Source organism: Panthera tigris, chromosome B4, assembly GCF_018350195.1.
Source record: "Panthera tigris isolate Pti1 chromosome B4, P.tigris_Pti1_mat1.1, whole genome shotgun sequence".
In the NCBI taxonomy this organism is placed as follows: domain Eukaryota; kingdom Metazoa; phylum Chordata; class Mammalia; order Carnivora; family Felidae; genus Panthera; species Panthera tigris.
In genome coordinates this window covers 64155406-64183048 of record NC_056666.1, presented here as the reverse complement: position 1 = coordinate 64183048, position 27643 = coordinate 64155406, and the positions used below count along the sequence as shown (strand labels likewise).

The window sequence follows — 27643 nt, the reverse complement described above, 5'->3', positions numbered from 1 at the left end:
CCCTCTGTGAACCCTGCTCCTTTGGTGAAAGCCATTATCACCTTGCCTCTGGGATTCTGCTGGTGCTGAAGAAGAAGTGATAGCAAGTGCAGCACCAAGTAGATTGACTTTCCCTTTCGGTGCAGGAGATCCCTTGTTATCCATGGCCACAGCTCAGAAGTCGTTATGGACATGTAATCTCTGGCTGGTGAGCAAGCTCCAGAAGTGCTAAGCTAGAAGCCAGTCTCAATTTTATTAAAAACACAGGGCGAGTCCCCCTTCTTGATCTCCAGTGTCCTCAACTACTCATATTAAGTCTCTTAAAATGTGTATTTAACTGAAACAATTCAATTTCATGTCTCGCCAGTGACAGTGTCATTCCAGTTTGTTTTAAAAGGTAAAAGAAAAAAGTACATTATTGGAGAAAATTTCCAGTGCCTGCTCTGTATTCAAAGTTTAAATAAGTCATGGAATGGCGGAGGGAAATCAAAACCTGTCCAGCTACAGGCAAATAAAGGCTAGAACTCCAAAGGGCCAAGAATAAAAACCTCCCGGGTCATTCTGTAGGATAGCTTAGTGATTTTTTTTTTAAACATTCAGATATCAGGTGTGGTTATATAATTTAGTCAACAGAATACACTGCAGTAATACAAACAAGTATGGTGTGGAGGCAAGAAAACGTGCAAACACATGAAGGTCAGCTGAATGTTGAAATCAGATTCTAAATGCAATTTGGCTTTTTTAGAGAAATGTAATAATACCACCAGAGAAGGACACAGAAAACTAGCCCTCATATTCTTTCTAGAGACAAAAATAAGAAAGGTTGCTGAGGTTACTATGTATAAAAAACCAAAATGCTCTATGCAAAGCAAAGTGTGCTGGCAAGAGGAGGGTGCGCAACAAGAACAGTGCAGGGGATGGAGGTGGGTGGGCGTGCTGGGATCAAGAGAACGGACCTACAGAGATGCTTTTAAGATGGTCTTCACAAGACGAATGTGGCTTTCCAGTAACTCTTGCTCTAGGACTCCATTCTCCGGGGAGGCAACGGCAAGAGAGGTTTGATAGCTTATAATAAGTGGAACGAGATGGGTCCTTTCTTCAAAGACACTATGGCTGTAGTTCCCCAAGGCTCCTTGCCATCTGTCCTCCAAATAGCTGCTTAATTTGGCTCTGCACCAAGATATTCAACCTAAAACTATTTCCAGGATAATTCTCAAATGTGAAGATTAAACCAAGGCAATTGGTTAGACACAGAGCTAGAAGCTTAAGTATTGAAACTGTAACAATCATGCAGAAGAAGGGAAAGGAAATTACCTAAGCACCTAAAAGAAGGGGAAAGGCAGAGGGAAGACATTGGTAGAGGGAAGACATTAACTCCCAGGCATTTTGCCCCAAATAGTATATTAAGCATGTCTTTTTAATCTGTTTTTTTTTTTTTTTTAAGTTTATTTATTTATTTAGAGAGAGAGCAAGTGCACATGAGCAGGGTAGGGGTAGAGAGAGGGAGAGAGAGAATCCCAAGCAGGATCCGTGCTGTCAGTGCAGAGCCCGATACGGAACTCGACTGTCATGACTTGAGCCAAAATCAAGAGTCAGACACTTAACTGACTGAGCCACCTAAGTGTCCCTAATCTGTATTTTTGATGCTTTGACATCTTGGGGCTTTGCTGACAATGGAGGGATCTGTCCTTCTTCGGGTTATCCACTTGCTAGAAGTAGTAAATGAGTGACCTACATGCATGCTTTTCATATGGAAACCAACCAATCCAGAGGCCATACCCTAACCACCTCCTTTTTTGAGCTTTTACACCCTGGGCCAGTATTCCCCTGCCCTAATCACTCAGACAACAGCCAGTATATACCCCAGAGCCTGATGGAATTATGTAAACTAGCAAATCCTAAGTCTGTTTATTTTGTCTTGCCCATTCCTTCTCACTGAACCCATAATAAACACTCTTGCTCACATTTTCTGTTTGGTTCCTCTGTCTCCTTATGGACTCTGATGCTTTCTTGTGTAACCACCCCCCCCCCCCCCATGGTATGGCAAGCCTCTCCTTTGAGGAATCTCTGCGTATAATGATCTTTTTCATGGCAATTTTCTCCTGATCTAGTGGTCTCACTGTACCTAAACAACAATCATACATTTCAAAATAATTAGAGCTCAGAACCCTGACATGGCATCACAAGTCCTAGATTTACATTTTTAGCTCTCTGTATGATCTCTCAGTGGTAAAGTATTTTTGTTGATCTCAAATGAAGATTTTGGAGTTAATTTGGATAGTATCTATAAATCTTATAAAGTTATAGAGATATAATTCATATACCATAAAATTTACCCTTTTAAAATGACAATTCATGGTTTTTGGTATAGCTATAAATTGTGCAAGCATCACTGCTATCTACTCCCAGAACATTTCATGACTCCAAATGGAAACTCTGTCCATTTCCTTTTCCCCACCAGCCCTAGGCAACCTCTACTTACATCCTGCCTCTCTCCATTGCCTACTCTGGACATTGCATATAAATGAAAGCATACAGTATGGGCTTCTGGGAATGGCTTCTTTCACTTGTCAAAGTGCTTTCAAAGTTCATTCATATAGCATGTATCAGTGTTCTATTCCTTTTTACTGCCATATAACATTCCATTGCATAGATATACCACTATATCCGTATGTCCACATATTTTGGCTATTATGAATAATTCTGCATAAGCATTCACATACAAGTTTTGTGTAGACATGTTTTCAATCTTCTTGAGTTGTATACAAACTTGGAAGAGCTGCTAGGTAATAAATATGGTGACCAAATGTTCTTTTTGAAAAATGAGAGATACTGAATACTGCTATGCATGGTAATTAGTTCCTATAAGTTTTCCTATCAAAGGAGGCTGTAACCAGAGGGGAAAAAAACCCTGTAAGCTCCCAAATAAACTCATAGTATGGCTGATGAGAGGACTGTCCTGCACCAGAAAGTCAGATGTGAGTAACATCCTGAGAAGGTATCGTGGGCCATTCACTGGGCAAGCCTCATGACCAATGTGTCTGGTTTCTTGGACGATAATAACAATCACAACAATAGCTAACATTTACTAGCTATTACTCAGTGTTAGCTTATTGTTACTCCACATTAGCTATTATTCTGATTATTATCACATCATTAGATATAGAAAGGAACTGGAATTAACAGAGACTAAAAACATAATGGCCTGGATGCCCCAGGAAGTGCTCTTAACATTTGAGATAAGCCCCAGACTAAATGTCATTTCCAGGAAGTAAAGGAAAGGACAGGGACTGCCTCCAATGTAAAGGAACTATGTGGCAAACTCATGCATTTTTCAGAGATATTTTAGGCATAAGCTTCACAACCTTGAGTATATACTTCCTCAAACTGGAAAGATTAAAGTAGTGATCAGAGAGGATTCGAAAGAGAACACTTGTCAGAAAATGGTACTCATTAGCCTCTAAGAACTGAAGGAAAGAGTGAATCTGAAACTAGGAAAATTTGAGAAAACATACCCTGCCCCCACAACTGATGGCTAAGATCATCATAGACAAGTTGTCATCAACTGTAGGTTACTGAAGTAACTGACACATGGTGAGTACACAGAAAATTTATTTTTAAAATACTTTAAGATTTGAGTCCTTGAAGGAACAAGTTTCAGTTACTAAAGGACATTGTCTTATGTGGAATCCTAACAGTGTTGACTAAACCAGATTAGACAGAACTGCTTTGGTGAGCACACAAGCATCCTACTTTTCCAAGATGTACAGAACCACGTCTCTGAATTACTGTTACGTGACCAGCTCACACTAGAATACTCACTAAGAAAAGGTAGCGTTCTTGTGCTGATGTGTTCCGAGCAGCGAGTTTCAGGATCTGTCCTTCTTTTATGAGTTCGTTTGAAGGATTGACAATGTCTTCTTCCTCTCCCAACATTTCATAAATCTCTAAGAGTTTCTTTAGATTCTCCTAGGAAATGAAAACAAAATACAGCAAGACCAAATAAAGGGAGGTTTTACTTTCGTGCCTTTAATAATACAATGACCTTAGCTAAAATCCAAATAATGCAGAAGGGATTGGGACTAAGCACAAATTTGGTATAAAATGTGTCAGTTCCGAGCAAATTGAAACAGGGGGGAAAAGAGGACAGGATTATTCCACATAACACTGAACACTTTATAAATAATCTTTTTTTTGTTCACCTTTACCATTTCATTTTGGTCCAAACCTACAGATAACATTAGGCTATATTATTGACAATTATCTAACTAGAAGATTTCCAACTCCTTTGAAAATTACTTACCATTTTTCTTATTGCACTATTAGAATGGCTTGCTGCCGTAGATATAATCTCAAGTGATTCTAAATGGGAAAAAAGAAAAGTAAATAAATGTATTTTGTCATTACGACGCTACTAGATAGTTGAATAACGTAACGTTATAGTAAGAAGAAACCTGAGACTGTACATCTGACACCAAAAGCAGGGGCAACTTCCATTTACAAAATGAATACTTTCAGAACTTCATTTGTGAGCAGATTATTTGGAACTTGAAGGATACTTCCTCGTAAATAGTCATACACATTTTTATATATGACCCAGATAACGGACCTTCAAAATTAACAATTACCATGTACACTAGATTGGCATAAGGCACTTCGTCACATGCTTTCAAATATATTACGTCACTCAACTCTTCCACAACCTTGAATGGAGAGTCTGTTAGCTCCACTCGGCAGATGAAAGGAATGGCGAGTGATGTGGCTTGGCCAAGGTCACACAACTATGATACTGTAGGGACACACTGGAACCTACATCTTCTGATTCAATGTCCTACAACATTTCAGCAGTACTATTTTATTAGTTTTATAAGCAAATTAACCACCACGCATAACCAACTTTCTTTGGTGAAACATATTCACAGTTCTATTCTTGGTCGGGCAAAGGGGAATCAGCTGATGACAATGCTGAAGGAAGGCTCTGCTGCGGAGGCAGTGGGAGAGGTGGGAACAGGAGCCATCTGGTGTGGGCAAGGTAGGAGCCCCAGTGCTGCTGGGGAAGGGCTCTGGAGGCTGAGGCCTCCTGGAGGATCAACCCCAGGGAATGCCCTCAATCCTAAATCATGTCCTGCTCTTTCTTTTTTATCTTAGGAATACCACAGCCTGCTTAATTCTGTTACCACAACAACCTCATTACTTCTGGACCCAATTCTCTTCTTTGTTCCGTGGCTGAACAGAATGCACTTTTGTTGCTTTCTCCTCTCTTTTGGGTCTCTAAAAGCACTTTTGTGATTTCCTTACGATATTAGTTTAAGGAGCAATGGGAAAGCAAAGAGAGAAATAAAATGCCCTACAGTGTTGCTAACGGTCTCATTTTTGACCCTGCCACCTTAGGGCAAGTCTAAGTCTTTGAGTTTAGAAGACACTGAATTTTTATTTAGATTTTGGAGAACTATCCTGATTGGGGAATGCTGTGCATGTCACACAGGCTCCAAGGTAGAGGGAAACAAAATAGCCTGGGATCAGCAGTTTGAGGAAGAGTAGCAGTCATCCCACCCTTAGTCCTACCACTAATTCTGTCGCCAAAACCAACCACTTAGCCCAGAGGAGTGTGAAGTGGGCATGAAGTGGAAAACAGAAGAAGTCAAGTCAGGATAATTCTAAACCGTAAAGGGAGAAAGGGAAGAAGAGAAGTTCCTGTGGTCACTGACTCACTTGGATGGCAGGAGAAATGCATCAGAGAAAGCCTGTGTTCAAAAAAAGACCCAGGTGCCGAGACCAAAGATTGTGTTCTGTGTTCTCATCTCTTGCCAGGGTTCATTTATAATAAAGACAAGCAATTATTAGCAAAGTACCAATGTTTCAAGATTGTACAGCAGCACTGTTAGTACTTGACCCTAAGCCATCCCTATCTCTTAAATTTTCATTCTTCCCTTCAGTTACCTGATTTTTTTTTTTAATTAAAAAATTTTTTTTCAAGTAAGCTATACACCCAACGGGGGACTTGAACTCATGATCCCTAGATCGAGAGTCGCATGCTTTGATTTTTTGAAAGAACCTGAGAAAGCTAAAGTATTGAAACTCCTGAGTCTTAAAAAAAAAATCATTCATTAGGAACCAGTGAAAAAATAAAAGGCAACTGGAGGAATAGGAATAAAGTTTTCCTGAGAAAATGTTAACTGACACTAAAAAGCATCACTTTCTCTTCTCTTTCAGGGTAGGTAGAGCCAAGTTTGCTTAGGTTATTTTTACACAGTAAATGTCATGTTAGCTTTCTTGGTATGTATCAACCTATCTAATTAACCAGCAGCACCAGTAATTCTGAATGGTTGTGTTCTTTCTGTGAGAAGGTAATTGTGTATTGCTATTCCAGATGTCTCTAAGACTACTGTTTCAGATTTCTGAGTTAATGATTAACATGAAATCAGCACGAGAAATGTGATTTGCCTTTCTCTAAACCTGGGATCTGGGCTCAGAAGTGCTTGCCTAATCTAGCTGTTGATGACAATTTCCGATGAGGCTATTTTTGGGCAGCAATATCTTCCTAAGTTGGCTGTGAGACCTATCTCTCTCTTTAACCACAAGCCTTCCTGGCCACTTGATTACCCCAGAGCAGAAAGGGGGTGGGGGAGGAGCATTTACTTTTAGCATCGTTCCAGTCTGGAGAGTCAGGGGGCAACTTCCTTAGGTAGTCCTTGAGGAGCATCTCATACCGGGGGATCCGTTGAACAGGTTCTAGCATGTGGTGCTGCAAAGTCAAGCTCCCGCACACCTTCTGTCTCTATAATGAGAGAGGTTTTTTAAAGAAAGATTTAAAAATTAAGTTGGCCAATCTAAAAACGGTCATACGGAACTTTAATCGTGGACAGGATTTCCCTACAAAGCGTGCTCTGTGGATCACCTGCATTAGATTGATCTAAGGCACTATTAAAATGCAAATTCTGAACCCCACCCCAATAATGAAACCACAATCTTTGAGGCTCAGGCCTGGGAAGATGCATTTGAAAACATCCCAGTTTCTTACACCATGTTAGTTTGAGGCCCACCAAACTAGAGTAAGAACAGAAAGAAAAGTCAAGTAGAATTTTAAGGAAGAAAATTCTCAGATTGCTGGCAACCACTTCAATCAGTCACTAGAAAGGCTTGTGTGGTCACGTTATTGAATCAGACTCCAGAGATTTTTAAAAGATGCATGTATTTAATGAGGTTCACTAGGCCCAACTGCGTTAAATGACTTTGGACTCAGCAGAAACTGTTTAATATCAAGGCTACCATAAATGTCATTTCCTTTGAACTTAAAGACTCCACAGAGAAGAATGACAAGATCTGAGTGTCTTAGTATCTGTCACAAAATTTTAATTTTTCATTAGGTCACAGCAGTCTTTTCCATTAGAAACTGAACTCTGTAAATAGATCTCCTTTTCTTACAGCAAAATTGAGTCTATATAGCCTTTGCTTTCAATAAGCTGTTAAGACAGGGAAAAGATTACTTGAAAAATAAGACATGTTCTTGTTCATATTAAACAAACCAGGAATCCAATTAAAATAGTTATTAGACTCTTACCATGATCAAGGCACTGCAGGGTATAAAAGTTGTCTTAAGACATGATGTTTGCATTCAAAGCAAACAAGAAACTAAAGCATTCACAGACAAGAGAGCATTCAACATGAACTCTGATAAGGACAGCTGCTGGTGCAAAGGGAAGTGAAGACCGGGGTCGAAGGGCAGGAAGAGGGACCTTGGAGAACAACAGTCAGGCATGAAACATGTTGAGTTTTGTTGGCAATAAGATATGTATGGGGAAACAGGGGCTGAGGAAGAACAGGTAATATGGGGTAATTAAGTCAAGGTGAATTATTTAGACTTGCTTCATCTAATGCAGGTTTTCGTGTAGGAGAGCAATAGCATTAGATTTGAGATGTGTTAACATTAACTTACTGCAGTGTGACTTAACTTACTGCAGTGGGGAGATGTGGGGATATTAGTTTGGAAGGGATTACTGTAGACCAGGAAAAAAGTATAGAGTCTGAAATCACCATGGAAGCTGAGGAAATCATAACTTTACTTAATAAAGTGTAGAATATTGATGTTATAAGTTTAGTCATCTCATTTGATTTTCTCCAAGCCTATAATATATAATATTATATATCCATGAAATATAGAAAATATTACCGATCCCCACATTTTTACATGAAGAAACTGTGGCTCAGAGAAGTTAAAGTCATCCAAGGTCCCATGACTAAGTGGCAAACTAGAATCCTAAATTCAGTTGATTCCCAGTCCACTACTCTTTTCAACACCTCAACAATGCCTCATAATAGGGAGAAGACTGATATTTCAGAGATAGAATTTTAAAGATTTCATAAAACAGTAATGGCCACTACCACCACCATCATTTAGTGAACACTTACTATGCAGTAAGCATACTAAACATCTTCAGTATACTGTTTCACAGGCAAATTAATGCACAGAGAATGAGGAAAAGTGACGAAAGATAAAGTTAACTTATCAAACTCTGGTGAACGAGAAAATATTTGTTCTAATAATCACATAACCACAAGCTACTCTGTATAGGGCACAAAAAATCAAGATGGAAAAAGTACTTGGGCGCTAAAGGCAGGAATGGAACATGTTGACTTTGTTTTGATAGCAAAATGTCGATACAGAGTTGTGTAACCAGCATTCAACAAGGTGCAATGACAGTTTAGAGGCAGGAAACAGACTAGAAAAATGACCCTACAGGCATCTGTAGGACATGATGGTTAAAGCCTCAGGAACATGTGACATCACAGAGGGTGTGGAGGTTGAAAAGAATGTGAAGGGCCACATTCTTGTACTCTGTCCACATTTCAGTATAAGTAAAAGGGGCTAGTAAAAGAATCAAAGGAGCCAGTATTCAGAAAGGTAGATGAGTGCTTAATGATGAGAGAAGAAAAAGAAAGAGTAAATGGGAAGAGGCAGGACTTTTGGTTATGGCTGAGAGAGCAGACTAGCAAAATCCCCCCTGGAAAACGCAACTAGAAAGGGGGATAAAACTGATAAAACGACCATTTTGGTACTTTGGAGACTGATGAAAGGCATAGAACGATCTGAAAAGTATTTATGCTTTGAAAATTGTTGACCTTTGGGTAAGAACAGTGAGAATCTGTGGCATTCTGGCCTGAGGCCGTACCCATTCCTCCCCTAACAAAGGAAGTTTCAATGACCGAAAGGTTCAGCAGGGGTGGGACTGGCAGTGTCTCTGGTAAAGTTCAAGAGGGCTCATATTATTAGATTTGGAATGGTGGGCGAGGCACACATCCAGGAACACTGTTGGTGAAAGTGAATAGTTCTGAGGTGGGCAAGTGGAGAAGACCAATGGCTTCACTGGGCTGAAGCTGTGGTTGTGTGTTGGGGAAGGGGAGCAGATAATTTTCTTGGCTGAGGCTCTGTAGATGATCAGCAGAGACTGAAAACAGCTTGACTCAGCACAGTCTCCTGGCCACCCTGAGGCTGTGAACTCGTCCTGAGGAGATGTAAAAGGGTCCAGTGGACTTGAAAATGGTCAGATCTTTAAATGTGCTCCCCTATGCATAGACAGGTCCATCAGCAGAGGACAGAAGCGTACTGGCTCTAGGTAGTTAATCATCTCTGTTCAATAACTGTTTGACCCCTAACCTACACAGACATAGGGGTAATCCCTACAAAGCTGGGATCACATACACACACATGGATATTAAACAAAAAAACTGAATAGAGACATTGGCAACAGCATACCAGAAGAGAGACAGATTTTATAGATTTAGTATAAGCAAGTTACTAAACAAACGAAAGTAACCAAAGCCACTTTCAGTGGGGGAAAGCAAAATCTGGAGTTGCTACAATAGGTTATCTAAAATGTCCAGTATTCAACAACAACAACAACAACAACAACAACAACAACAACAAAAGAGACAGAGAATAGTAAACTGTTACCTATACTGAAGAAAAAAGGCAATCAAAAGAAACTGTCTCTGAACACAGATACTGGATGTGGGCGACAAAGACTTCAGCGTAGCTATTATAAAAACATTCAAAGAATTAAAGGAAATTGTATTTGAAAAACATGAAAAGTGTAACAATAATGAATGCACAAATAGCAATTTTCAAGGAGGAAACAGGTGTTATAAAAAGAACCAATGGAAATTCTGGAGTTGAACCATACAATAGCCGGGATGAAAAATGCACTGCAGGGACTCAACAGCAGATTCCAGATGGCAGAAGAAAAAATCACAGTGCCTGGGTGGCTCAGTCAGTTGAGTACCAGACTTTGGCTCAGGTCATGATCTCATGCATCAGGCTTGCTGCTATCAGCACAGAGCCTGGTTCGGATCCTCTGCCCCTGTCTCTCTGTCCCTCCGCTGCTCACTCTCACTGTCTCTCTCAAAAATAAATATTAAAAAAAAGAAAAAAATGAATTCAAAGAAAGATTAATAGAAATTATACAATCCGGAGAACAGAAAAAAGACTGAAGAAAAATGAATAGTCTCAGAAACTTGTAGAATAACATCAAGAACACCAACATACGTGTACTTGGAGCAAATTATTTGAAGAAATAATGGCTGAAAACTTCTCAAATTAATTAAAAAAAACCCTACACATCCCAGAAATTCAATCCTAAGCAAGATAAATATAGAAAGATTTACATTAGATACATACTGTTGAAAGAAAAAAGCAAAGAGATAAATTTGAAAATAGCAAGAGAAAAGCAATTCAGCACATACAGGAAATAATATAATTAATAACTTCCCATATGAAACAACAGAGGACAGAGTACAGTGAATGACATTCATTTTGCTCAAAGAAAAAAAAAACCTATTAACCCAGATTCTGTATCTAGCAACACTATCAATTCAGTAGTGAAGAAAAAAATAAAGATTTTCCCAAAAAAAGACCAAGAAAATTTGTTACTATCCAATCTCTGCCTTGTAAGAAACATTTATCACTCTTTCTTTTAAAAATTTTAAAGTTTATTTATTTTTGAGATACAGAGAGTGTGTGTGTGAGCAGTGGAGGGGCAGGGGGGGAGGGGCACAGAATCCAAAGCAGGCTCCAGGCTCTGAGTTGTCAGCACAGAGCCCGATGTGGGGCTCAAACTCACAAACCATGAGATCATGGCCTGAGCCGAAGTTGGATGCTTAATTGACTGAGCCACCCAGGTAACCCAAAACATTTAACACCCTTTGTAGAAAGGAACTTACTCTAGAAATGGTAAATATATGGGTTAATAATTTTTTTTGGTACATTTTTTCTTATATCCTCTCTTCTTTCAAAGATACAAAATTATATAAAATAATATCACTGTATTATTGAATTTAAAACCTATATAAAGGTAATGTATATGATACTAAAAGCATGGAGCATGGAGGAACTGAGCTACGATGGAGCAAAATGCCTGTATTTTATTAGAATTAATATTAGCATTAACCTGAAGTAGATTGTGGTAAATTAAGATGCATATTATAATTCCTCCAACAAACAGTAGGAAAAAAAACATTCAAAATTTAGAGGAATTAAAATGGTAAATAAAAAATATTTGTATAGCACAAAAGAAAGCAGAGAAAGAGCAGCAGAATCCTCACCCCAAGGACCTTATGTGATCTCAAGAATTCCTTTTCAACATTTAAACTATCAAGTTATTAACAACTTTGACTAGAGAATCAAATAGAAATCACTATGGAGTTATCTAAAATATATTATCCAGGTTTGGCAAAACTGAAAAAAAGTCAGGACACATATGTAAAGTCACACACACACACACAGAATAATAATGTCTGCAAAATGTCAGGTTTATGGCAATCATTTTTTATATTCATTGCATCATCTCAACCTCTGAAAGAAAGCAAGAGAGTCACAGACCCGAATGGGAAATCACTTTGTAAATCCATGTGAATCTTTATAAAAGCTACACTCTCCTGGTCTCAAAAGCAAATGGAGAATTTACTGCTCAGCGCATGGCATGTGCTCAATAAATACATTAATTCTGCATAGATGATTTTTACATCATTCTGAATAACATGGAATTTGGTGGTCTCAGACAGATGTCTCAATCTAAACTTTAGATCTAGAAGACCTTATGATTTGTATAGGAAAATAATTCATAGCCTTGAACAAGAGTCCAATTACCTGAATTTCTTCAACTACTGATTTGAACTGGGGGATACGCTCTGTCATGTTTTTAACCAATTCCATTGCATTATCAAATCCTTTCACATATTCTCCATACATCTTAAGGAATGGTGCCAATTTCTGAAGGATGTCACCAATTCTAGGGGTAGTTTCCCTGTATAAAATATAGAAACAAGTCATTAAGATTTCTTATAGAGTAAGTGAATTAATAAGACTTCAAATGAAGTGATCACTGTGTACACACATTCTTTGCTTTATCAGATCCACCTTGCTATGAGATTGGTAGAGAATAAAGCAGCGCCTTTTTTTTTTAAGTTTATTTTTGAGAGAAAGAGCACGAGTGGGGGAGGAGGAGAGAAAGATGGAGACAGAATCTGAAGGGGGCTCCACGCTCTGAGCTGTCAGCACAGAGCCCGATGCGGGGCTTGAACTCACGAACCGTGAGATCATGACCTGAGCCAAAGTTGGACGCTTAACCGACTGAGCCACCCAGGCGTCCCTGAAGCAGGACCTTTTTAAAGGGACTTTAGGAATGAAAACCTATGGAGTTTTTAAAGCTCCAGATTACCCTGAAATCTTGTCTCCACTAATCAAAAGATAGTTTAGAGAGCAGAGATGAAATTCTTTTCAACCAAAGCTAAAAATGTACCACAACTTCTTTACCATACAAATTTAACACAGATGTTTGGCTATAGCTCTGTGTAGCATTGTTGTTTCCATTTATAAGCAAATAACACAGCATCTAATATGACTGCCTTAGACAAATAGTTGGCCATCTATTCCTCTTACCATTCTTGCATTCGTTTTTCCAGCTCTGGCAATAGGAATTTACTATGGAAGACATTTATTGATGAAATATTAGAAAAGATTTTATTCACCATCTCTGCTGAAAATGAGCCTCGATTTGCTTCTTCCAATAATTTGCAGTAAAATACCTGAATAAGAGAATAAAGCAAACGTTACTTCAGATTTACTGGTTAACCACCTAGCACTGGGCTAGGCATAGTGGGCTCTTAGTAACTTATTGAATGAAAAAGTTCATGAATCAAGAAATCAGTCATTTTTGAAATGGACGAGTATATGCTTTGATTGAGAAGAACCAGGAGTCAGAATTAGAAAAGTTGACTCTAACTTAGGCTCTCCCTCCGTTTTGGAGATATTAACCTCTTCTACGCCAGAAAATTTCCAATTGAGGTAAAAGGATTTACTTCTATCTATAAGTAGAGTTAAGAGACATGGAAGGAAAATTTTATCTAAATTAATAATTTTTGGTGGTATTTTTCACTCTTCTTTATGTTTTGAATGACTTTGACAGTATTGCCCTTTATTGTAATTTGTGGGCCTAAATCTCACTTTCCCTATTAAAACTGTCTGCCCCCTTGGGAAGGGAGGCCATCATAATTTAGTTCCCACAGAAGAACAGGTGCTTAATATCTGGCGAGTGGATGAATAAAAGAATATTTCAGTTCACAGACGTTTACTTGCTTTTTATTAAGTAATAATGCAAGATAACTTAAACACTTATAAAAGGGTACAAAGATCTTCTCCTGTACATAACAATGGTATCTTAAAGACACTTTTTAAAAAACTGCACTCTTAGCTATTCTCCACTATGGCTACTATACCTCTTAATTGCCATTCTGTTAAATGTAGGCAGAAGGAAGTCTGTTCCTTCAAATGTCCAGATGGTTGTTAATTTTCTAAATTCACCTCCACTGCATTTTCTTGGGAGGCAAAAAGAACACAAAATCATGTCCTTAGAGACTCCAACAGATAGGATATTTTAAGTAATTAAGACTCTAAAATTCTAAAAAGGTCAGCAACAGTAGCTGACAAGCTAATATGGCTGAAATAACAAAAAAGAACAAAGACAAAAAAAAACACAAAACTTGTAAGAGGAAAAGACATATCTCCACAATAGGAATACTTAACGTTTCTGGTCTGTATTCCCCTGAGGGGAAATTGTTTCAAACACATAAACACATGAATTGACTGACTTACAGTGAAATTCTTTGGAAAGTGAGTGTTTAAGACACAATCTCATTATTTCAAAGGACAGAAGCCTTAATGTGGCCCCTTAAGGCTCATCTGACAGGGCCATAGTCCACTCTAGGAACCAATGATAAGGAGGTATACCCAGGATGGCCTGTTCCCATGAAGTTCCAGTTTTCCAATGGCAGAAGTGAGATAATTCTTCTTATAGTTAGTACTCAAACATGGCAACTTTCTCTTCTAATAAGAGGGGTCTATATGAGCAATTTACCAGTTATCTTGTTCTTTTATCACTAAAACAATATTAAGAAGCCTTAATAATTTTTAAGCGATTCTTTGTAATGTGTATTTAAAATGATACTCAAGGCCCCAACATGACGAAAGTACAAAATGTGATAAAGTACTCTGAATGCCATTTCTAACAAATATTGACTGTGCAACTTTACGCCAGGCACTATATTAGATGTCTCCTACAAGCTTGAACAAGTGAACGCTCAAAATGCCTTCTGGCCCTATTACTCCATCAATTCAGATGACTCACATGGGTCTGAACAGCACATGAGACAAACAGAATCAATGACATATTCATGCAGGCATTAGAATCACCAATCTCTTATTTAGATTATAATGGGAACATGGCTCCAGGATCATAATAAATGGTCACGAAACAGACTAGTGTTTAGGGATGAAAGATAAAGGCATTTTGTGACTCATAGAGAGAGTCCTTGAATCTGCTTTTTATGAACTGAAAAACCTTTATGTCTAGTGCATTCACTGACAAAGCTAAAAATCCTAAAGATTTCCTTGAAGAAAAAGCTTTCACTGGCAAAAAACAGTTATGTCCATCCAGTAGTTTCTAAAGCCCCTTTACTAAAAATGATATATAATGCCAAAAAATAAAATAATCCTGAATGGGAAAATATTACCTTATCTAAGAGGTCAAGTCGGTTGACATAAGCTCTTTCTGTAAGCAAAAGTTCGTTGGCTATTTTGTGAAGTTTTTGTTCATTAGTTTCCTAAAAATAGAATAGATATCCACATATTAGGAAATAAGACTTAGACAAGACTTTTCAAGTAATAAACACCTTATCAAATGGTCAAAACAGTTTTCTCAAGCTTCTCAGCTACCCAATTCCTTTCAGCCATGAAGGACCACCCAACCAGAAATGAACAAAATTAAAAATAAGCATTCTGCTAGATTTAACCTATAACGACTTCTTTAGCTTCTGTCAAAATCAATAGTATCATCTATTTTGCCCTTGAAACACCTTTTATGTTTCTCAGACACTAAATTTGGCTCATTTTCTCCCTGTCTCTCTCAGGCTACTCTTCAGAAATGATTTCAACACTCTTTCAGATAATTTGTCTAATTATTAGCTCTATGCATCTAACTTTTTGCCTTTTTAAAAAAACATTAGGAAAAATTTCAATCATATATGAGTAAAGAGTAAAATGAACCAGCAAATATCCATTGATGAGATTCAGTAACTATCAACTCATTGTTAATATTGTTTCATCTATGTCCTCCTCCTCTCTCTACCCATATTATATTAAATTAAAAACAAACATTTTATTATTTCCTCAGTGTATGTTTACTTGGCCCCTAAATGTATTTGTAGAGCTTTGCTAGTTCTGTGAGAACGGGAACACCTTTTTTCTCGGTAACTTGGTAACCCTCCTGTCTAATACAGTGCTTCAATAAAATACTGGCGTTTGATAAAATATTGCTGAATAAATGAATGAGTAGCAATCACACATTCCTACTGTTGGATATTTATTACCACTCTGACATGCTGTCAATGTAAGACCAAACTCATTTTTTCAGGAAAGCCCCTATCCTATCACCTCCCAACTCCACCCCACTAGAACTTTACCAGCCTGGCAATGGTTCCATCCTTTTCCAGTCATCTGCCTTTGGTACCTTGAATCACTGTAAACGTAGCTCTCTGCCATAAAATCCAGCTGGCTACGAATGTCTACTCAAACTATGTCTTTAGCAACCATCCCTTTAATTCTCATCACTGCCGCCTGGTTTTGCTCATACGGTATCTCAAACCCAGGCTAATCAAGAACTCCCATTTTGATGTGATTCTACTACTTTTTGGCTCTAACACACCTTGTATGCGGTTGTATAAGCAATCTTTCCAACTCTGCTTTGCCAAGATCATTCTACTTTCCATAGAAAGAAAACGTTTAACAGTCCTCCTTTTTTTTAAATTTTTTAAATGTTTATTTATTTTTGAGAGGGAGGAGAGAGCACACGTGTGTGAGTGGGGAGGGGCAGAGAGAGGAAGACACAGAATCTGAAGCAGGCTCCAGGCTCTGAGCTGTCAGCACAGAGCCTGATATGGGGCTCAGACCCACGAGACATGAGATCATGACCTAAGCCGAAGTCGGACACTTAACCGAATGAGTCACCCAGGTGCCCCAACAGTCCTCCTTTCACCAGTGGGATAACAGCCAGACTATGTATAATTCAGGGCTGTTCAAATCTCATCTCTACTCATTGTCTCAGACTTCTTTCCCATTGTATCTTTGCAGGCACCCTTCCCTCCAAACACATGAATCTAACCCACCATTATCCAAATGTGTCCATGGTCATTCCCAAACCTTTTTTCTTTCCATCCTCTCTGCATGGCATATATTCTTGCTTTATCTCTCTCAGCATTGAAGACATACTTTTTTTGGGGGGATGGGCTGCTGAATTTTTATTCCTTGTCCATGGAGCCTTCTTCAACTACCCAGAGCTCTTGAACTTGGTCCTATTAGAACTCATTTTCTATTTTATACATCCTTTTGTTGAGAAATTTCTACCTAGCTACTTTGCTGAAGTACCCTTTTCATTGTAGGCAAGTACGAAGCATAGTAAAGGTTTAGTAATAACTCTGGCACCAAAGGAGAACAAAGCATATTTCAAACCAGTGCCTAGTTTGTGTAAAGGCTACATTTAAAACTGTGTATAAAATGCTATTATACTGTAGAGCATGCTTCATTGTGTTCAACATATGAGGTTACCATGTTGCTTATTGCAGTAGCACTGGAATGAAGTATTTTTATGTGAAGGCTTTAGGTAAAGTAACATAATACTGTTTAAATAATTTGTGGTCTCAAAAATACTGAAATAAAAACTATATTGTCATTAAATCCCGCAGCTAGCCAAGGTTTTGGTTAAACAATCAATTCAGGGTAAAGTACTAGCATTGTTGTCTGTCTATTTGACATCCTTTCCCTCTATTTCTTAATGATATCCAGATTTGGTTAGTATATCTACCTTACTACTAGGTGGCCTTCCCTTTGGAGAAACTATCCTCATTCCCCAGATCAAAAGGTGGGCCCTAACTGGTGTAATAATCAAGAATATACAGCGATTGGTTCAAGAACCAATGAGACATGAAGGAATATGCACTAGGACTTTCTACTCTTAAGGAAGAGCCATAGAAAAAGAAATTTCTCTTCCATGCTCCATGTAAATAAGGGTACCTGTAGACTTGAGTGCTATGGGCAGCCACCCCATAACCACAGAGATGAAGTTAATAAACTTCCTTATTATTTAAGCCAGGTTGAGCGTTACTGGTGTTATTTGTGTTAGAAGCATCCTCATTAATATGGAAAACTGAAATACTATGAAACATGGGGTATATTCTGCACGACTGAAAAAGTCTCAAGTAATTTTTAAACAATTACTACTTATAGAGGAGAAAATAATGAGCTGAAAATGTGACTTCCAAACCTATAATAAGAGAACACAAATATGTAGTGAATATATAAGAAATATATCAACATTTCAGAGGAAGATAAATGTATATTCGACATACTCAAAAGAAATACTGACCTGCATCAATACTATAAGGCATTTGTGTTTTTGTAAGCCAGATTTATTGATATATGACTTACAGTAGTAAGGTTCACCCTTTTGGTGGATAGTTCTAAGTGTTTTGACAAATGATTAATATAATCATATCACTACCACAATGAAGATAAAGAACATTTCCACCAAAACTTAAGTTTCTATAGTCGGTCCCACCCCTCTCCTATTACCTGCTCCTGTTAATAATTAGATCTGTCCTTTTCCAGAAGGTTGTATAAATGGAATCACACAGTATGTGCCTTTTGTGTCTTGCTTCTTCCACTTCTCAAAATGCATTTGAGATACATCCATGATGTCATTAGTATTAGTGACTTGCTCTTTCCAAGACCTTTGTTTTATTCTAATAGTGGTACTGTATCTTTGTGACTCACTCACTTTCATATGTTCTGATTCTGGTTTTGACAAATACCTTTAAGGAAAACCATCCAGCAAAGTCTGTGCCATGATAAAATAATACATCCTTTATGAGTCAGAGAATTCATTAACCAACAAGTCAAACTGTCTATCATTGCCATGCAATGAAGTCACTCCTGAGGTCTTCCACATCCTACAGGATCTTAAATCAGAAGCTTATAATAAATGATCTTTTGCTGACTCTAAATCACACTTTAGCTGAATGTGGCAAATTGTGGGTATCCTGGTCATATTTTGCAAAATCCAAGGGAGAGACCAGCAGTTATTAGCAAAAGTTGTGTCCTTCCACACAGATGGTCTTCTAATGTTAGGTCCCTGACCTTGCCAAAACCAACACAAAGTTAAGCAAAAGTAAACTCGCTGACATTCGGTTTAATCACTTGCACACAGGTTTGTGAAAAGTTACTAAGGATTTTTGTGGTAGAGGTGAGGAAATCATGGACCCAAACAACAATGTTGCCATAAGAACAGCTAATGATTATTCACTGACTGCTTGTTATGCACCAGATGCTGTTACAATTATTTTATATAAATTGACTAATCTTTACAGTAATTCTATAAAATAGGTACATTATTCCTGTTTTATTGGCAGCACACACATACAACAAAATAAAATTTCAAGGCTTGGAAAGGCCAGGTGACTTGCTCCAAGTCACACAGTTGAAAGGTAACTGAATCAGATTCCAATCATCTAAGAGAGCCTGGGCTTTTAAGTCACTGGTCAGTAAACCTTTGGCTCTTGCTCGAACTCTTCTCTGCAACAAGCAACAAGACTATAATAAGTGCCTGCAAGGGTTTTCCCTTCCCAGTTTTCTTTTGACTAACAAAATACAAGCTATCCACTTAAAAATGAAATGTGGTATCTACTCTGCATTTTAATGTATATAATCTTTCTCTAATATAAATTCTATTTATGGCAGGCTTTTCAGCGTTTTAGTAATAATCATCAGGTAAATGGGGCGCCTGGGTGGCTCAGTTGGTTAAGCGTCCGACTTCAGCTCAGGTCATGAGCTAGCAGTTCGTGAGTTTGAGCCCCGCGTCGGGCTCTATGCTGACAGCTTAGAGCCTGGAGCCTGCTTCAAATTCTATGTCTCCCTCTCTCTCTGCTCCTCCCCTGCTCACGCTCTGTCTCTCCTTCAAAAAATAAATAAAAACATAAAAAAAAATAAAAAAAAATAATCATCAGGTATTGAAGATTCAGTCATATTTGATATAACGATATGATGGCTTCTAACTTTAAAAAAATTAGTTACTGAAACTCATCTATGAATTACATTTAAGGAGAAATACAGAATCTATCTGCATGCCAGGGGCTCTATTACTCTAGGAGATAGCTTTTTTTTTTTTAAGGTTTGTTTATTTATTTTTGAGTGGGGGGAGAAGGAGCAGAGAGAGAGGGAGGGAGAGACCGAATCCCAAGCAGGATCTATGCTATCAGCACACAGCCCGATGCGGGGCTCGAGCTCACAAACCGTGAGATCATGACCTGAGCCAAAAAGTTGGATATTTAACTGACTGAGCCACCTAGGTGCCCCAAGACTTATGCTTAAATAACAGACAAAGTTGTTTTACAATTGCTGGTACATTAGAGATGTAGGCTGGTATTTTTTTTTTTAAATAAAAAGTTAAATAGGTAAAGTTAATGTTGTTTCTTATTATTTGCCACTTCAAAACTATGTAACTGCTACTTTTGTGCTTAGCACTCCACTAAGTCATATATTCTTGTGATTCTTTGGAAAATAGTAATAGCTACACAATATTGATTTAATAAATAATCCTATTTGCCTCTACTGGAGCCTAATACACAGGCTTGACTCTTTAAAAACAATCATAAATATGCTATTACAAAAGCATCTTACCTTTGATGTTCCTCTATAATATAAAGATTTTTTTCACTTGTAAATGACACTATGTTCCTATGTTGAAAGCTGATTCTCAGAATATTGCCTCAAATAACGATGCAATAGAATACATCTGAACTATTGAAACTGAAAAGATAAAATACACACTTCTTACAGTAAGAGATTACACAATTTACTTTTCTCTGCTTCTTGCGCTTGCTTAATCCACTTCCTAGGTTAGGACTGTGCACCTTCACACCCCCAGTGACCTTCCAGTAGAGAGCTGCTCCATTCTCACTAGGCTAGATTCAGCCTGGTCATTAGTCAGTGTGCCTGCTGGCTCATGAATGTGCTACACTGTCAGTTCTGCCTCCTCATTTACAGATGTCATCAGCTCCTACGGCTCTTTTCAGACCTTTTGGCACGACTCTTCCATATGGCAGGAGCCCCAGACAAAGAGCCCCCACGGCAGCTCACAGACTTCGTTTATTGGATAGGCAGAAAATGCTCATGTGGAGCCAGAGATTCATTCTTCAAAATCTTAGTACCATACGCACTGCCACATGTCTCAGAACCACCAAGCAGGGGAGCAGACATTTTGGAAAGAACTTCATAAAGGTTAATAAACAATTAGAGTTTCCTACAAGATGCTTTAAGGGCAAAAGCTTCAATTACATAAAAATGAACCAGAGACCGACATCATGCTTTATTACTCTTCAACTATGCTATTTAACTTTTCAGTACATGTTCTCATGATTTCATTTTAATCAGGAAGAATTTTTTTTCTAAAAACATGGAATCAAAACTACTAAAAGTTATTATAGTTTTTTTCATATATTCATTACAGGTTATATTTGAAGTAATATAAGTTATTGGGTTTCTTGGTCCTGGGAGTTTCTACCCATATTTGCTACCAATTAATTAAATTCTACCCTGCAGATGGAAGATGTGGCTTTATATGAACACACATGTTTCTGCTTTCCCTGAAGTCCATTCTTTCATAACAAGATGAGTCAACTTAGGAAATTAACACTTGATCCTCTACCACAATTCATGAGCTGTATTAAAATTTTGATATGTCATTTTTAATGTCTTCCATGTGGCTCCAGGTGATAATTTAAAATTAGATCACAATAATATTTGAATGTTACATAACTGTCCTATCATCTCAAAAAGCATCTTAAAATCTCTAACTTGTGTCAGACACCTTCATTCCAATAATCCATAATTCTATAGAGTTCTATAGATCCTTTCTTATTAATACTAAGGAACAGGGAAATCGAGGGAAGGTATCACAAGTGAGTGATAGTGACAGCCCTATTTATTGAGTACTTACTGTGTGCTAAGCACTAGCATGTGTTTCACATGAATTAGCTAATGGAATCCTCATAATACTCCTGGGAAGCAGGCATCATTATCCTTTCACTTTATAGATGAGGAAGTAGTGTCTTAATGAGGATGGGTAACCTGCCCCAAATCATATAGCTAAGTAAGTGACTCAGCCAGGATTCAAATCTAGGTCTGTGAAAATAAAGTTCTTGCTTTGTCACAGCCTCGTAAGGAAGAGAACTCCCTGGGGATTTGCAGGACAAGAAAATGGAAAGGTAAGGGAATAAAACACAGATTTTGTGTTCAATGAAGATCATGTAATAATGCCATAATGAAGGCCATATGTTCTCAGGGAAGATTTGTAATCAGCAAGTAATTTATCACCAGGTTCACATTACAGGAAAAAGAATACCCACTACGACCCATGCACATTATTCCTTTGCCAGGGCTTCATTATAGAGTATCACAAGAATAAATAGTCTATTACCTTAGCATGATCCTTCAGGAAGCTTTGGGAGCAAAGTCCAAGCCTACTTTCTTTCTTTTTTTTTTTTTTTAAGATTTTATTTTTAAGTAATCCCTATACCTAACGTGGAGCTGGAACTCACAACCCCAAGATCCAAAGTCACACGCTCTACTGCCTGAGCCAGCCAGGCACCCCCAAACCTACTTTTGACCCAGCGACAATGTTTTTCAATCCGATGTCCTCTATTCTATTTATTCAATTCTAAACAGGAGAACAGGTGACTGAGAGTTTAATCTGTAGGTTTACATTCTATCTTTTTGAGATAGGGTGGGAAAAGGGCAAAATAGAGCTCACACTGAGAAGGACAATTTAGTTACTTGCACAAGATCAGACAGGAAGTAAGTGGTAGCAAAGAGAGAACTCTGTTCTTCTTATATCCAATTTAGTATACATTAAATTGTCTTTTGCCTTTTGCAGAAATTAAAGATCATGCATCAGGAAGAATATATGCTCACAATCAATAACTGAATTAACCTATCTCAAATCTAGGCAGAGCATCAAAGTAATTAGGTCACTTATAAATATTTCTGATGATAATTCCCTGGAGTTAAAACCTTATGCAAATAAATGAGTGCATTATGTGCTAATAACCTATGGGCCTCAGAGGAGAGAAACAAACAAAATATAAGAAACCTGTGTTAAAAAGGAAGAGTCAGCCAAAATGCCCTCTGTGCCTCCCACAAAGGAGCATCTCACTTTAAAACAAACTGGTAGGTGCTGGGACACTCACTTGGCAGGATATACTAAACTCTGGATCTATTAAGGGACATTTCAGGTCATGTGTCTGTTTCCCTTGAATTACAAATGAGGAAACATGATTTTACTTTTATGCTTACTTAACATATATATAGCTCACATTACGTTTTAAGGCACTGTTCTAAATCCTCTACAACGATTTGATGATCTATATGCCTTGTAATAACCTTGTGAGGTAGGTTATTATTTCCATGTTGCAGATGAAGAAAACTAAGCTACAGAGAGCGTTAAGTGACCTGCTCGAGGTCCTACAACTGTAAGTGGCTAACCTGGGCTACAAACCTAGAGACTCTGGTCCTTGAGCCTGTCTTCCTGACTGGTTATTGTATATTGCTCTTTTTATTTTATTTTCAAGCCACATATGATGACTGCTGTGTTTTTAAGATCTGACCTTTCCATTTCTCTCACACCCATGCCAAACAGCATCGTTAATATGCATCCTGACCTCCATGCACCTCACTTTCCCAAACCTCCTGGTTCATGTCAACATTCTGTTAAGCCCCACCACTGACTGTTACCTTCTTGTTCTCTTAGCACTGCTGACTCGCAGACCATGGCTCACTCCCACTGTCAGTTCCATCTTCTCTTTGTTGAGTTCCATGTCACTCAGCAACGCTGGGGAGACTGCTGATTGTGCCCACTACCCTTGACCTTGGCCCTCAGAATCTTAGTCACAAGTCACCACAAGAGCTTTCTCCACTGTCCTCAAGCTCCAAGCCCCACCCCTTGAGGCTGTACCTCTCTCACTGAGTTCCAGACTCCCTGACTTCTCAATTTATGCTAACGGGGAATTCATCCTCTTAGCCTTGCTCTGAATCTTGATTTAATCTTTGAGTTCCCTTTTTCCCTTACCTCAAGATATCTTATGTAATGATCATTTATCTCAATCCTCTGTTGCAGCTGTTTCCTCTTTTATTTTCTGCAGTGCCTTGCACATAGTGTATGTGCAATATAAACGTAGTCTGTTTAATTTGATTACCCAGGTTCTCTGAGCTAGTTAGCTATGATGTCCAATCCTCATAAGCTCACCAATAATCCTATGTCCCCCTCCCCCAAACCCTGTGATTCTCATAACATTGCTCTCTTTTCTTTTTCCTCTCACACAGCTATGTTCCCCTTTTGATTCTGTTTGTGCTCTCCAGGGCTCAGTCTTTGCCCTTCTTCCTGTTCCTGCACATTCTATTTTGGCAGTATTAATCACACCCTTATGTACATCCTCTTACATTCTTACCCTCTTTCCTGAGCTCCAGACCCACATTTCCACTTGCTAATTAATAGCTGCAAATGGATGTCCTGCAGGTGTCATAAACTCAGTAGTACAAAACTAACCTAATTAGCAAGTCTACTCCTTCCCATCATTCCAAACACAATTGCTTTCCTTCCTGTCTTCCACCTCAATTATTAACATGTTAGGAAACTAAGGCCTAGCAAATTATGTTAAAATACCATGTCCGAGGTCACCTAGCTGGTATGTGACGAAGATTGGGTTTGAAGTCATCTCTTTTAATTCTAATGTCTTTATCCTTAATCAATACACCATAAAACTTCCAGAGTATTCATTTTTTGAGTTTTATTTGATTGGGGGAGGAGCAGAGAGAGAGGGAGAGAGAGCGCAAATTCCAAACAAGGGGGGCTCAAACTTATGAACCATGAGATCATGACCTGAGCCAAAGTCAGACTCTTAACCAGCTGAGCCACCCAGGCGCCTCCAGAGTATTCCATTTTTGTCTTAGACATCTTCATGAGGACAATCCACACATCTTTCAACTTCCGTATGTCTAAACCTATTTTTTTTTCCTCCAAATATGCCACTCCTTCTATTCTCTTGTAGTTCAGTAGGTGATACACCAATGGCCACTTCACCCAAGCTAGGAGTTGAACATGACTCATTCCCTACCTCCATCAGAAGGTCCTTAGAAACCTCTCTTCCTTGTCCTAACCTTCTGCTGCATCTGTCCAGGACCTCATCCTCTCACACCTGGATTATTGTAGTTGCTTGCAAACTCTGCTCCATCTGTTTTCCTTTTATCTGACTCATTTTTTCTAAAACCCACAGATGTATAATCATGTCACTTCCATGCTTTAATTAAATGCCTCTGAGGCCACACAGTATTTGGCTTATGGAAAATTTGAAATAACACAGGAAAGCACCTATGTTTAATCCTACAAAACAGGATGCAGAATGACCATACATTAGGCTACTGAAATTGTTTTCTCCCAAAAATGAGCTCAGAAAAAAATAAGTTGGAATGTTAAATATCAAAGCAGCTCTCTCTGGGTAGTAGAACTATGAGTGATTTGTATTCTGTATGCTTTGCTGCATTTTCTTTATTATCTATGAGGATTGTTCATTGTTTTCAGGGGAGAAAAGATACAGGTTAGGCATACAAACTGCCTGCAATTTGTCCCTAGCTTACATTTTCTTTTTAAGCCTATCCTATTCTCACACTCAATTCTTTGGCCCTCTGGCCTCGTATTATGAGGCCAGGAGTACCCACAAATATGACATCTATCCACTTGCCACTGCTTGTTTCCTATACTCTGCCTCTGCCTAGATAGAGCCACTCCTCCCTGCCTAACCCCATTCCCATCTATTCTGAACCAACCAGCAACCTCTCCTACTTTTCTTCAAGCTAAATTCAACTGCTTCTCAGGAGCCTGCCCCTCAATCAGCCCTTCCCCAGGCTCAGGTCATTCCTCGTCTGTGTTTTTGAAGTATGTGTTTATTGCACCATATCATGGTGATTTTTCTCTTATCTCTCTCCCCTGGGTAGACCAAGGCTTTGAAGGCAGGACGTGTACTCTTCACATCCTAGGTGTTTCTGGCACTTAGGACAGTAAGCCTGGCACAATGAGTTTGCAAATGGAACAGGTGTTTTTTTCAGATACAGGCTCTCTGAGGTTCATTTTTTCTCACCTCGCTTTCTTATACCTTTCCAATAGACTAAATGGAGTCGCCACAAAATAAAGAACTTTCCAAATTCACCATTCAGTTCTAAGTGAATAAGAAAAGCGATCCTCATATGGACTATCCATATGGTTAGTGGGACACCTTTTCTGTTATTCTACACATTGTTTTAAAACTCCAACAACTTCAGTGAGAACTTTCACTGTAATACTAGCAACAACAAAGACTGATTAGTGAAGCTGGATAATTCCTTTGCTTCTGCTGTCTTTCATATTCTTGGAATGAAAGCTGACCTGGCAAGGGAAGAAATAGCTAAGAGTAACTTACTATTTGTCTTCAGGTCTAAGATGATCTCAACAGTTGTCGCCCCCAACCTTTACTTTTTTAAAAAGTGAAAAAAAAAAAGAAATTCAAAGCCTTACAGAAAAAGGACTTATAGCCCACCACAAGAAAGTGACAGCCAAGGTAAACATTATGTTTTAACTGCCAGAAAACTCTGATACCTCACATTACATCCTGCAAAATCAACAGTGTTAAGAGTTACAATTAAGTGAAATTAAAGGAGAAAAAGGAAAAGTGACTTAACTTGGATTACAGCATTGACATTCTACTTGCAATACTTCTGAATTTGATTCTCTGTCATTCTTTTCCTTAAGAGATGATTATCTTAATTTCTTGTGTGAGGGGCAGATGGAGAAAGGGAGAAACAGAGAGAGAGAGACAGAGACAAGGGGGGAGAGAGAGAGAATCTTAAGCAGGCTCCACGCTCAGCATGGAGTTCAACTTGGGGCTCGATCCCACAACCTTGGGATCATGACCTGAGCAGAAATCAAGAGTTGGGTTGGATGCTCAACCAACTAAGCCACCCAAGTGCCCCTGTCTTCTTAATTTTTATTTGAGTATGTTCAAAGGTTATAAACTCTCAAAGATTATGTTAAAATATAAGTAAAATAGTAATTAAAAAAAAACTAGAAAGAAAATTTAAATTTTTAAACAAAAATGTTTCTATAAATCTCTATCAAATCTCCATCAGTTCTACCAAATCTCTATCTTCATTAATTCCTCACTTTTTATACAATTTCTTTCATTTTTCATGAAATGAATGATTAACTTAAAATGTTTCTGTAATATTCTTGATAAAGCTATTACTAAATTTAAATACATTGCTTCTTTGAGTTTATGCTGCCAACAGGTATGTAATTTCTATCAACTTTAGTCTTTAAAAGGTCACATCTATGTGTTTATATTTGGTCTACAATATGAAATATAGAGGAAGGAAACACTGAATAAATCTCAGAAAGATCTATGAATACAACCTGTTAAAGTACATCTTGGATACTAACAGGCTCATGAAAACTATAAAGAGAGGTGTTTATTATGTGGCATAATCAATGACTGCATTCCACATTAGTGCATTTCAAATGAAGCTTACCCACCGAAGCACACAGATCTGAGGGAAAAAAAAATAACCATTTTCAAACGAAATTCATTCTAAAATGTACTGATTGACCCATTTACCTGAGCCTCTTAATATAGTTCAAGCTATTTTTGATAACCCAAATTCATCATGCCAAATACTATTATAATACTGTCCACACCCTGCCCACTGTGCCCTCAGGTAGGCATGCCTGCACAGGCACACATGATATTCTTCTGCCCCTACCTTCCCTGTCATGTACAGATTTTAAGGTTTCCTTATAACATATCCCCTTTAGTAGATTTCAGTTTTTTAATCTCATGTTATACATATCTAACTTTAATTTAAAGACACTGATAACACCTTGTGGGTAAGAGCTAAAGGTGTCACAAAGTACTCACAATTTTCCTTTAGTTCAGAGGTTTAAAAAAAACAACAATTTGCCTACTTTGAGGTGTCTGGCTATAT

At 38.2% G+C, this 27643-nt stretch overlaps 1 protein-coding gene across 3 annotated transcripts in view; it reads right to left on the bottom strand.

Moving 5' to 3' along the window:
• The window catches only part of FGD4 (FYVE, RhoGEF and PH domain containing 4), a 129038-nt gene that overhangs the window by 54093 nt on the left and 47302 nt on the right, over positions 1 to 27643 (bottom strand). For all 3 annotated transcript variants that reach the window (XM_042992084.1, XM_042992085.1, XM_007090721.3), the window contains exons 5-10: positions 15043 to 15132; positions 12914 to 13059; positions 12122 to 12278; positions 6619 to 6757; positions 4283 to 4341; positions 3802 to 3948 (exon numbers count right to left, since the gene is read on the bottom strand). In XM_042992084.1, coding sequence (XP_042848018.1) covers positions 3802 to 3948; positions 4283 to 4341; positions 6619 to 6757; positions 12122 to 12278; positions 12914 to 13059; positions 15043 to 15132 — 738 coding nt within the window. The remainder of the gene's footprint in view (positions 1 to 3801; positions 3949 to 4282; positions 4342 to 6618; positions 6758 to 12121; positions 12279 to 12913; positions 13060 to 15042; positions 15133 to 27643) is intronic.